Genomic DNA, 12,134 nt, shown 5'->3' with positions numbered 1-12,134 from the left:
TAGAGGAAATATGAAGCTGACACATCAGTAAGAATGCTTTTAGTTATGGTAGTAGAAAACCGAACTTAAACTAGCTTAAGTGATAAAAGGGTCTTATCGGTTATCATGAAAGTCCAGGCACAGGGCAGGCAGCGAGCACAGGGGAATGCCAGTGTCATCACTTCTCTCTTGGTCAGAGACGGCTGCCAACAGCTCCCAGGGCCAGAGGGTCTTCTCCTACGACCTCTGAAGCAAAGTCTGGGCTCTGGGCCAGTTGGGCCCCTAATGAACCAATTCCTGTGGCCAAGTAAATGCCACATGCTGACTGGCTTAGGACTCAGCTTCTGGACCAGTGCCTGGGACACAGGGGATAAGATTAAACGGATTGGCTTAGAACAGTCACATCCCACCCCGGGGCAGAGGTGGTCTCCAAACTACAAGACCAGAGGGGTGGAAAGGGTGTTGGAGAGAGGTACACTGACAATCAGATGCAGAAGGGGGCTGTGCCCTCCCCCTCCTCTCAGGTCTAGTGAAATCAATATGTAATGACCTCTTCCAATATGTCATGGCCTGTGTTTGAAATAAAGATATTATGGGCTGCTGTGGTGTAACCGATGATGGTTGGTATTGGGCCAGAGGACCAAGGCCAGTACCAGACTTGTCCCTAACAACCACCCGGCTCTCACACCCCTAAGGATGTGTGCACAGAAGAGGCAAACCAGGGCAGATACACCTGATCCTCAGCCTGGCTGCAGTGGAACCGGCTGATCCCTCAGAAACTTCCTTTATCTGGGTAGGCAGGCCTGAGCAGCTCAGAACAAAAGCAGGCCAAAATGCCTACGCTGCCTGCTTCCACAAGCCTGAACCTGAAAGCTGGATCCCACCACCTCTCTGCCTACAAGGAAAGGCCAGAGATTCCTGAAGGCAGCAGAAGGGTGCATGGGAACCAGCAGGAAGCCTTGGCCCCCGGGCCACCCTAGCCTTCTCAGGCCAGGAAAGAAGCCCCCAAGGGCCCACAGCTCTCTCAGAGAAGACAGAGCATTTGCAAAGATGGAGAGAGGCCTATAATCTGCCAAACAAAATAGGAAAGAGGCCACACCACCTCAGTAGACCTGAGAGCAAGGTAGTAGACGTTTAAAACTTCACCCCTAGACTCCACCCCTAGAGCAGCTAACCCAAGCAAAATATCAGCACTTTGTGGGGAGGGAGGATGTGGAGGGTAGAGTTTGGGGTAGGTGAGGAATAGGGAGGAAGAGAGGAATGCCTTGCTCCTGACCCTTCTTTGAAGGAAAACAGGAGGAGCTAAGGGCAGATCGTGGGCTCCCCCTAGGGGCTTCTGTGCATTCTGCATTCATTCCTTCGCCAAGCCCAGCACCCCTATTGTGCACCCGGCACTTGCCAGGTGTCGGACATACTACGCTGAAGGAGTTAGATGAGGCCTCTGTTCTCATTGGAGTTTCTCACCAGACAGTGGAAAACATGAAACCCACTTAGAGCAAACGAGATTCTGGGGTACAGTGTAGACCTGGCTCTCCAAGGTCCTGAACTCCCTGCTGCTGCCTTTAAACCAGGGGACTAGGAAGGGCCAGCTGCCAGCCCAAGCTCACAAGGTCAAGCTCCTAAGTCACAGAAAGGTAAAACCGGAAAAGACCCTGGAGGTCCTTAAATCCCACCTGCTCGTCTCACAGATGGGAAAACTGAAGCCCAGAAAGAGGAAAAGGCAACATCCATATAAAACTAACTGGCATTTGTTGAGCATCTCTGGGTGTCTGACGCTCCAGTAGGAAGAAGACAGCCAGTCCCCCCTAGGTGAGGAGTTTCCCCACCCAATCCCTAAGCCCCAGGCACCCAGGGAGCTCCCAGGCCCTTACCCCACAAAAAGGCCTTGGAGGCCATGGGTCTCTCGTGTGCAGCTGACGTCTCAAGGCCTGGAGAGCAGGCTGCAGGGGCCTCAGCAGCCCCCCAGGGAGGAGAAGCGGCTGCTGAAGGCATCAGCATGGGCTGGCACATGAAGTCTATTTTCCATGTGTCTGGAACCAGGCCGAAGCTTCCTGGGGTAATTTTAACCAGTATCCACTCTAGAACAATACCAAAAAAGGTAAGTTACTTGCCAGCCCAAAGACAGGCACATACCTAACCACTGCCCTTTCATGAATTAGACCCTGAAAACATTCAGAACTGAAGATGCTTTAGGCAATGAAGTTAGAGCAGCCAAGTAAAGTATTCCTATGCTGGCTGTTGGCCCTCTTATTGAAATTAACTCTAAAATGCCAGCTATTCTTACCCTCAGAAAATAGCCTGAGCCCCTCAGCTGTCTTCAGAGAAGGAAGGTATTTTTAGCCCCTAGAACAGCTGATTTAGGATTTACTACAGGGGCTAGGAGGGCAGGGGAGGATTGAATTGCAAGGGGCTAATGGGGGGGGGTTGGAATTAGCATCCGGGGGTCAGGAGCCAGGAGGGACTTTAGGACAAGTCAGTCCACGCTGCCTTTTTGATCAGCACAGGGTTCTCAAAGTGTGGTCCCCATACCAGCAGCATCAGCATCACCTAGGAACCGCTGCATTAGAAAGGCGAAGTCTCAGCCCCTGCCTCAGACCTACTGACTCAGAACCACTGTGTGGGGGGCCCAGCAGTCTGCATTTAAACAAGCCCCTCAGGGGATTCCGGTGCTAGCTATAGTTTGAGAACCACTGATATATCAAACCATCTAACCAGATCCCCTTGTGGATAAGGCTGGGGGAAAGAATGACCTGCATTCATGTTCTCAACTCTTGAGTGTTTGTTCAAAGCCAGGGGACTCCAGCCCAGAAAGCAGGGGTTTTTAACCTGGGCTCACTGGCCCAGGTTAAAAACCCCTGCTCTTTGGCAACCTGAAGGTTCTTCTCTGGATCTAAATCTGAGATGCAGAGAATCTGAGCTGAAAGAGACTATATACATCATCTACCCCACCCAGAGGAGGAATCTGCTCCACAGTACTCTTGAGAGGCTCAGCCTTAGATGGACCCTTCCAGAGACAGGGAGCTCACTGCTTCTAAAGGGGCTCTTTGCAATGGCCCTTGACTTAACTGGGGAGAATCAGCTCTTGTTCACTCCTAGGTTTATACCAACCAAGCTCCAATAACGTAGCTGAAATATAGGCTTATAAACCCAAGTTAAAGAAAGTAATGTCCTACAAATGGTAGACATGAATGCAATATTTTTGTAATAACCCATCTCAGTGTTGGAGAATCTGGGTAGTAGAAATTCCTCCTTTGCATTGATCGAAATCTACCTGCCACCAGGTTTTGGCTTCAAAGCCACAAGGAGCAAACCCAAAGTCTTGCTTTACAAGAGACAGCCTTTACTTTTCATTGCCTTGCTCGGCATGGGGGTGCAGGGAGGGCTGTCTCAGAAGATGCAGGTGCAGCCCACGGCGATGGTCTCCATGACCGCGCGCTGGCGGCAGGGCCCAGTGCGTGGCGGCAGCGGACAGAGGCGACGACGCACGGGCACCTGGCTGAACACGGGCACGCTCACCATGCTGCGGTCCTCCTGCATAGTGAAGGGGTTCACACAGCCCAGACAGAGGCACTGCGCCTCCGGCAGGTCCGCAGGAACGCGGCTGGGGTCGTGGTTGATGCTGCAGGAAGGTAGGAGAGAGCACAGGGCAGAAGGAAGGTTGTGGGAAAGACAAATTGGTGCCCCCACCCCATGCCCTTGCCTCTCCTAACCCAGGTTTTGATTGCACAGTAAGACTGTGCCAGGCTGGAGGACAGGCAGTGGACTTGTGGCCCTGCAGCATTGCCTGGGAGCTTGTTAGAAATGCAGAATCTCTCCCTACCCCAGACCTCCTGAATCAGAACCTGCATCACTCATAAGACCCCCAAGAAAGTCAAGAGCACACAGTAAAGTAGAAGCCCAGCTTCAGAGAATCTTTACGGACACTTCCAGTTGCCACATTCCAGGTATGGGAGCCACTAGCAACGTGCGGCTGTTTGAGCTTAAAATAATCAAAATTAGCTCCTCAGGCACACTGGCCACATTCCAAGTGCTCAGCAGCCACACGAGGCTAGTGGCTACCATATTGGACTTAACACCGTCACAGAGATTTGGCCTGGGTTCATGAGTGAGGACAGTTCAGGGTCAGTCCTCTTCTTCATTATTTATTCAGCACACATACACATAGCCCCTTCTGTGTGCCAGGTGCTGTGCTGGAGAGGGGAGCTGCAACCAAGGTAAGACACCACTCCTGTCCCCTAGGGCCAGCAGGTCTCGATCCCCAAGCCCGGCTGCAAACCCTAGCCATGTGGAGATGTAAAAAATGCCTTTTGCTGGGCCTTGTCCCTGGAGATTTTGATTGAATGGGGCATGAGAATCCTTAGATGATTCTGATGCAGGCACTGGGATGGTCCTAGTCTAGCGTGAGAGACAGACGTGCACACAGACAGCTCAGTACTGCCTGCAAGTGCTGTAACTAAAGGTGTGTACAAGGCGCTCGGAGCTGGAGGACGTGACATTCGGGGAAGGCCTTGCAGGCCCTTCACTGGAGACTTGGAGAACACAACAGCAGTGCCCTGCATGGATATCTCATTTAATAACGAGCCTATGAAGTAGATATTACTATCACCTCCACTTATAGTTGAGGAATCTGAGGCTCAGAGAAGCTAAGCAACTTGCCCAAAGCCATACAGCCAGTAAAAGCAGAGCCGGGATGCAAACTCAGGCCTCTGAATCGAAGGTCTTAGCTCTTACAATGACAGGGAGAGTGGGCAAGGCATCCCCTCCAGCCCCCAACACACGGCTTTCCCACTGCTGCCCAGCCTGACCTACCTGTAGCCCCAGGGCGACAGGCTCCTCTTGTTGGACAGCCACAGCTGCAGGTTGACCTCACACTTCCTCCTGGCCGGCTCGGAGCTGTTCCTCAGCTGGGCCACCATCTCCCCCAGGTTCTTCTCATATTCCTCCATGCGGGCATATGGCTTTACCCGGGACACCAGGTCCAGGGGCATCTGGTGAGGCCCAGGGGCTAGGGTCCCAGGCCGCCCTTGCCCCTTCCTCTTGCCTTTGGGGTTCCTGGGCTGGCCCAGCCCCACGAAGATGGAGACGGTGAGAAGGAACATCTGGGGAGGAAGGCCACAAGTCAAAGGTGGGAGAGACAGGTCTCCCTCTGGGCTAAGATCTGGGGCCCAAGGAAGGGGGAGGGAAGAGGAAAGGCCTGTGGCAGGGCCACCCTCACCTGTCATGCCCTGGCCTGGTCCCACCAGCCCACCACACATGTACTGACGCATGTGTGCACAACACGCATCAGTAAATCCTGTTGTACATCTTAAAAATCTTCCCACCCATCCACTTCTCTATCTGTACCACCAGCTCACTTTCCTGGGCAGCTCAGTAGCCTCCTACCTGGTACCCCACATTCTCCCCTGCCTCCTCGCAATCAATTCTCCACACCCTGGCCAAGAATGGGTGTTTGAAATGCAAACCCACTAACGTCACCTCCCCAGGCCAGACCTCTGCTGAGTTCTCCCTCCTCAAATCACTCCTGGCTTCCTCTCACACCAATGCTTCAGCCTCGGGCCTTCTCACAAACCTTCCTCTCCCCATGCTCCTTCCTGCACAAGGACTTTGCACAGGCTGCTCCCTGTAGAGTCCTGCCTCTCACCCCTCATGTCTTGGCTCCAGGGTCACTTCCTTAGGGAGGCCTCCGTGGACCTTCTTGGGCTCTCAACACCCCATGCCACTTGTGTGACTGTAGTCTTATGGTGTATACATGTGATTCTTTTATATGTCGGGCCCCACTAAACAAAGGCCCCGTGAGGGCCAGCATTATACCTGTTTCCGCACACTGCCTTGTGCCCCGTGTCTGCGTGGTACTGGGCACTTAGGTATTCAGTAAACATGTGCTGAGTGAATGAATGCCTGTCACCATCCCTGCCCATCTGTAGCTTACAGTCCGGCAAGGAAAACAGATGGTGAACAAGAAAACAAGCATCTAAGCCTCGCTAGCAGCCGTGTGAGGATGGGACCACACAGCATGTGGTTAGAGAAGCGCAGGGCCACCCGCCTAGCCTGGTGGCAGTGGGGTGGTCTTGCATAGCTTTTCTGGGGAGGGGGGCATGTCTGGTGAGGTTTGAAGGATAAGACAGAGGCAGATGTGGGCAAAGGGAGCCTAAACATTTGTACAGGGGTGGGGAAAAGAACAGTGTGAAGGGACGTTTCGGTTGGTTAAGAGATTTGCTGAAAGGAAACAGTGAGGCTGAAGGAGAGTGGGTAGGAGGAGGGGGTGGGAGATGAAGCTGGGGAGGGGGACAGGTCACGGCCAGGGATCCCTGTTGGACCTCATGACACCTTCCTCCACACCCCGCTGCCTGCCTGACCCCTTGTCCACCCTCACCCGCTGCTGTCCACCTCTCCCCGACACCTGGGAGCACCAGGAAAGCTTTTCACTCACATGGGTGAGTTCCTGGGAGCCCAGCAGCATGCAGACTCCTCAGGAAGCCGGGAGAGAAGGGCCAGGACTCGGGGGGGGCCAGGGCTGGTCAGAAGGGAGGACCTTCTAGGGGGAATTTCATCTCCTTGTTGAATCTAGTCAGGCTCCTACCTGCCCTGTACCCCTCACCCTACCACCGGCACAGCCCGTACTGATCTACCCAGCCAATCTTGACCCTTGGAAACAAGTGTCAGCAGAGCCCTTCTTGGCAGAACCATTTCTTGGCACGAAAGCCATGACAGATCCAAGTCGCTGAATTCTTCCTTTTCGGTCCGAGATTTTGGTGCAGAAAAATGTCTCCCTACAATAAGCTTTCTCATCTGAGTTTCTCACATGGCGTTCTTAAACTCTGGCTCTCCACTCAGAAAAATCCAGAATAGAACCCGTCTCCCTCCATCCCTTTATAGATGGGAAACAGAGAAATAGAAAGACTCGCCCAAGGTCACACAGCCTGCATCTCAGGATCCAAAGATTTTTTGGAAAAACCCCGATAACAGAGATTGCCAAGATCTCCCCAGATGCCTTTGGTCTGAAAGGACTTCAGTGTAGTGGGGCTGAGCCCAGCTCAGGAGCTGGAGCTGCGGGCCATGGCTGCAGGCTCTGAGACCAGTCTCTGTTTCTTTCTTGTCCTGGGGGAGAGGACAGAGGGAGAACTCGCCTCTGCAGATTCCAGTGCAAACAGAGGCTGCCATTAATCAATAGAGAAGAAGTAACGAAACACTCAGGCCCTAAAAAGGAGTGGGGGTGGGGTGGGGGAATCGCCACGTACCAGGTTGTGCGGCCAGTCCATCCTGCGAGCCAGGCGATCGGCCTGCAGCTGCCGCTTGCCTGGAACCCAGATGCCTCCGCCAAGAGAATGGCAGCAGCAGGACGGAGCGAAGCAATTATAGCTCATCAGGGGGATGCCGGGGGAGTGGGTGGGTGGGCTCGTCATCGCCTGGGAGCCTTGGGCCCCCAGCTGGCTGGGCCCGGCGCAGTGGCAGGCGGTGAGGGGCGTGGGGGCAGGCCAGGAGCCGGGCCGAGGTGCCCAGGGGCTGTTGACTGAGGGACAATGCCCTGTGTGTCTGGTGGGGCTCTGGCGGGTGGCACCACCGCCTGTGGCCTGCGGCCGGCCGCCCAGCCAGCACCCACAGGGCCGCCTAAGACAATCGGCTTCGTTAGTTTAGGGGATGGCAAGGGGGCGAGGGTGGAGGAGGGACAGGCTGTCCGTTGGTCAGGAGAGCAAATGTTCTCGGAGAGCGCTGGCCAGAAGCGGGACGCAGGCCCCATCTCCCAGGGAAACAGCCTCAGGCACTCTGGCCTCAGCCAGCCTCAGGTGAGCTCAGTGGCCCTCAGTACACGGGTAGTTCACAGGAGGGGAAACAGAGGCCAGAGCGAAGAAGGGACTTGTCTAGGACTATATGGCGAGTGAGAGATGACAGAGCTGGGGTTCATATCTGGTGGCCGTGCGGGGCTTTACCCACCACCCCATGCTGTTTTTCTTGGCATATTTTCTGCACAATTCTGGCCTGCTATGAACATGTTTCTGAAACTGTGTGCTCTCACACAGGCCAAGTCACTGGTCCGTGAGGACTTCATGGCTGGTTGTCCCGGCCTCCCGGGTGCAATGCTCCCCTCCTGTGGAGAAGGTCTCCACTCCAAGGGCCTGCCCCTGTGTGGCCGCTTGTGACTCCCATTCTCTCGCAGCCTCAGTTTCCTTCTCTGTAAAATGGGAGTCGTGCCCAGGAACCGACAGTGGCCTGGCCCATTTCTCCCAGCAATCTTTCTAAGTCTCAGTTCCCCCATCTCTAGAATGGAGATGTCATAGTATTCACCTCTTGGGGCTGTTACAAGGAGTAAGGGAAATAGTTAAATGGCTGGCACGATGCCTGGCAAGTAGTATGTGCTCAATAAACACAGTCGTTTATGAGGAACATTATTATAAAATAATTGTATACTTGTTCTTGGGAACCATAGCTGTTCTATTTAGCATTAGAGCAAGCATGGTTCTCATTGCTCGGCCAACTCTCCTTTCTATCCCCTCGGGCCCTCTCACCCTCCTGGCTGAGAGACTTCTGGGCTTCACAGGCTCTGCCCACAATTTCGTGAGCTCAGGTAACCCCACAGTCTACACGTCCTGGAATCACAGGCTGAACAGACCGGCCCTGCTGGTCTGGGTCTCTCCCCTCGAGTGAACAGCCCAGCTGAATGTGAGCGCGCGCAAGTCCCCCAGGGAGATGGGGGGGGGGGGGGAGTGGAAGAGGATGTGAAGAGGACAGGGGAGGGACACGGTGAACAGGCATCCAGGACTGCACCGTCCTACTCAGGGCCACTCTTGGCCATTTACAGGAATCGCCAAGGGGAAGAGCGCAGGGTGCAAGGCGCTCCTGAATGTCACAAGATTAATCCGTCCGGGGCAGGTTTCCACAGCATGACTGAGAAGCTGGCTGAGGCTAGAGCTCATGAGAGATACCACCATATTTGGTCAAATACTAGACAGGGCTCTATTCTATCGCTGGAAACTCCAGAGGGAGGGGGACTCTGAAAATACCTCCTCAAGGAACGAGGGCCCCCAGTCCCACCCCAGGCTGTCCCTGCCCTGCCACCACCGTCCTTTGAATGCATGAAACACCCAGCATGAGGGGGTGAAGGATGGAGGCAACCTAGGTGGAATCTGCACGGCCTCTTGCTGCCCCTCTGCTGTCGCGGCCGGTGGAGTCCGACAGACGTGTAGCTTGTGGGGTGCCTCCCTGCATCCACAGAAAGGTGGAGAAATTCAAAGATGGGCATTGGGCTTCAAGGGGGTTCCTTTGCGTCTCAGGACCCCTGAAACCACCCCACTCTCCTTACCTGCCGGCAACACACACTGCTGGCTTCCATCTCCCGTAGACAGGACGTGGCTGCCTCAGCTTCCAACTTCATGCAGATTCCAGGGTCCTGGCCCCAGAGTTCTGACGGAAGCAGGCCCAGAAATCTGCTGCACCTTACCAAGGCCCCAATCTGGGAACTACAGGGGTCCTCACCCATCACCCAGCTCATTCCCTGCCCCACCGCTATTCTACCACAAGGAGACCAAGGCCCAGGGAGGGACAGGTCTCACCCAAGCTCACACAGCATGTTGGTGCAAAGCTGGGTGAGGCTGGTTTGAGCACAACTCAGTCTTCTAATTCTTACTAGTTTTCCCCAAACTTCATACATAGAACTCTGGGCTGGTCCAGGCCTCTTGGCTAGTTCAGAGGGAACCTAGGAGCCAGACCAGTCCCTTTGGGGGTCCCAGAGGCCTCCCAGTGGGGAGGGGGATCTGTGGGTACCCAAGCAGGTACCGTGGGGAGCCATTGAGTTTCCCATTCCTGGGCCATCTCAGGCCAGGAAGGAGGCCCATTCTTCCAGCCTTGGTTTATGGACACCACTGAGAGGTCATCAGCCCTGAAGGATATCCTGAGGGTGAGCTCTGGCAGACCAACGAGAGACCCTACCTGTCAGGTCAGAGCCAGGCCTGAGGGAGGCATGGGAACTTGGGCTTCAGGGGTCTCTGTCCCACAGCAGAGTTGGGGTCCTTAGGTCTTTTCTAGCAGAAGGTGGTCCAAACAGGGGAATGAGAGAAGAGGTGGATGGGCTGGAGGGTGAGGGACAGGGAATGGTGCTCAGAGCCACCAGGTCCCACGGCTGCCACCCAGCTAGGAGCAGTTCTGCACTCACCACCAGGTGGCGCCACCTGAAAGCCAGACATCCCCAAGGAGCGGGCAAATCCAGGCGGAACTTCCATGCCAGCCACCCCTTTTCCCCGGAATGGGCCCTGAGCCGAAAATGAGGAAACCAGGTAAGTAGAAGTCCTTTGCCTGCCCCAGGCCCGAACGACCCTACTAGTGATGAGGACCAGCGCCCGGGACACCTTCCACATCAGAGCAGGAATGGTACACCCAGCCAGGGGTGAGGAGGCAGCGGTGGGGAGGGGTGGGGGTTTCTCTCTGCTGTGTGAGTGATTCCCTTCACTTGGAATACCTACCATGTGCTAGGCCCTAGGCATCTGGCACCTGGACACTGTAATTTTCAGAAAGAAACAATTGGTAATAATAGCTACTGCATAATTCTACTTACTAACCACCAGACACTGTGCTAAGTCCTTCACATGCATTGTTTTATTTAAATCCTTCCAACCACCCTGCGGTGAGATCCTGATTTTATCCCAAATTGACCTATGGGGAAACTGAGGCTCAGAGAGCCCAAAGTCACAGAGCATTCAAAGCAAGTTTGTCTGATTCCTGCACATGCTGTTCCCTGCTGTGCGGGAGGGAGAGGAACAGCACAGCCAGGAAGGGGGCAGGAATGTCCAGGAAAGAGGCAGCTGGTCATCAAGGAGGATCTATACTTGCCTCACCCTCATGCTGACATCGTCAAACCAGATCCAGCATGTTGGGGAAGTCACTGAGCCCAAGCCCAAACTAGAGTCCTCAAGGGGATCTGAGAGCTCCCAGGGTGTGGGCACGGCACCCCGCAACGTTCCTGGCACATAGAAGGCATTCACTAAATACTTGATGCACTGAATCAAAACAGCTGTACGTATGTGATACAGGGTGATAATTTTGGGATGGAGAATGGGAGGCCAGAGCAGTGGGGACCCGGAGGAGGAGGTGCAGCCCAGGAGGTAAGAGTTCAGACTCCAGAGGTTGACAGACCTGAGTTTTCATCATGCCTCTGCCAATTCAGAGCTGTGTGACCTTGGGAAAGTTATTTGACTTCTCTGAGCCTTAGTTTCTTCTGCACAGTGGAGATAACAGTAACTTGGCTCTTAATGGATGGTTGTGGGGACCAAAGGAGACAATGCATGTTAAAGCACTTAGCAGAGCACTTGACCAAAGTAAGTGCTCAATTAGTGGCAGCTGCAATTGTCACTGTGATTGTTAGAACAAGTTTTGAGTTGGGCCTTGGAAAGGATGTTTCTGCAGTGTTCCTAGGTAGGAAGGGTATTGTAAAGTGGGGACAAGGATAGAACCAGCAGAAGAATGTAAAGGTCCCTGTTCCCAGTGGGCCCACCTTGGAGCCTCATCTGGACCAGGAAGACCTGCAGGATTCAGTGTAGCGATTTGCCCAACTGGACCCAGCGAGGTCGGGGGAGGCAGGAGGAGACTAGCAGGCGCCTCTGCTGCAAGATGGAGGGGGGCTGTGGCCAGGAGGGCGCGCATCCTCCACTGGAGGTCTTGGCTCTCCTGCCGCACTGCCCACCCCACCCCCCACCCTCTCAGGGTAGGAGTTCTTCTCCCAGGCCCATATTTGCACAAATGCCTCCCTCACTGCTCACTCCAGAGCCCCAGCCAAGAGGCACTATTTTAAGCTCCCTGGACAGGAACGCTGTTGGTGGGAACAGACCCAGCCAGAAAGCTCCCAGTTCTCAAAAAAGGGCAAGGCCTGGGTGAATGGGCGGCCACTGGGATGTGCAGAGGGCCCACCACATCCACATGACCCTCTGCCCAGGCCAGGCGCCAGTGCCTCCTCCCCCAGGGAGACAGTCAAGGAAATGCAAAGGATTCCAAGAGGGGGGCTTGTGCTCTGGGGCTGGGTGGCCAAGTGCTCCCTTCCACCCAGCGCCCAGCCTTGCAGACACCAAGTCTGTATTTCTGGGTCGCAGATTTCTGGGGGATATCTTGTGTAGGAAACTCTTCTAAAGCATCTTTGCTAGACATGTCCAGTGTAGGGAGATCCTTTGCCT

At 54.5% G+C, this 12,134-nt stretch overlaps 1 protein-coding gene across 1 annotated transcript; it reads right to left on the bottom strand.

The window, feature by feature from the left end:
• Positions 1 to 3,240: 3,240 nt before the first annotated feature.
• IL17B (interleukin 17B) lies at positions 3,241 to 10,147 on the bottom strand. The gene is made up of 2 exons (XM_057731541.1): positions 4,789 to 10,147; positions 3,241 to 3,598 (listed from the first exon to the last, which is right to left on the bottom strand). The coding sequence occupies exons 1-2, from the start codon at positions 5,244 to 5,246 to the stop codon at positions 3,367 to 3,369; spliced, it is 690 nt and encodes a 229-aa protein (XP_057587524.1). The 5' UTR covers positions 5,247 to 10,147; the 3' UTR covers positions 3,241 to 3,366.
• Between the last annotated feature and the right edge of the window lie 1,987 nt (positions 10,148 to 12,134).

The sequence above is a fragment of the Hippopotamus amphibius genome, chromosome 1 (genome assembly GCF_030028045.1).
Source record: "Hippopotamus amphibius kiboko isolate mHipAmp2 chromosome 1, mHipAmp2.hap2, whole genome shotgun sequence".
NCBI classification, from domain to species: Eukaryota; Metazoa; Chordata; class Mammalia; order Artiodactyla; family Hippopotamidae; genus Hippopotamus; species Hippopotamus amphibius.
This window is presented reverse-complemented; position numbering and strand designations above follow the sequence as displayed.

Coding starts and splice junctions, on each gene's coding strand:
- IL17B (XM_057731541.1), bottom strand. CDS start 5,246: ATGCGTCAGTACATGTGTGGTGGGCTGGTGGGACCAGGCCAGGGCATG. Junction 3,599..4,788: donor CTGTCGCCCTGGGGCTACAG/GTAGGTCAGGCT, acceptor ACCTTCCTGCAG/CATCAACCACGACCCCAGCC.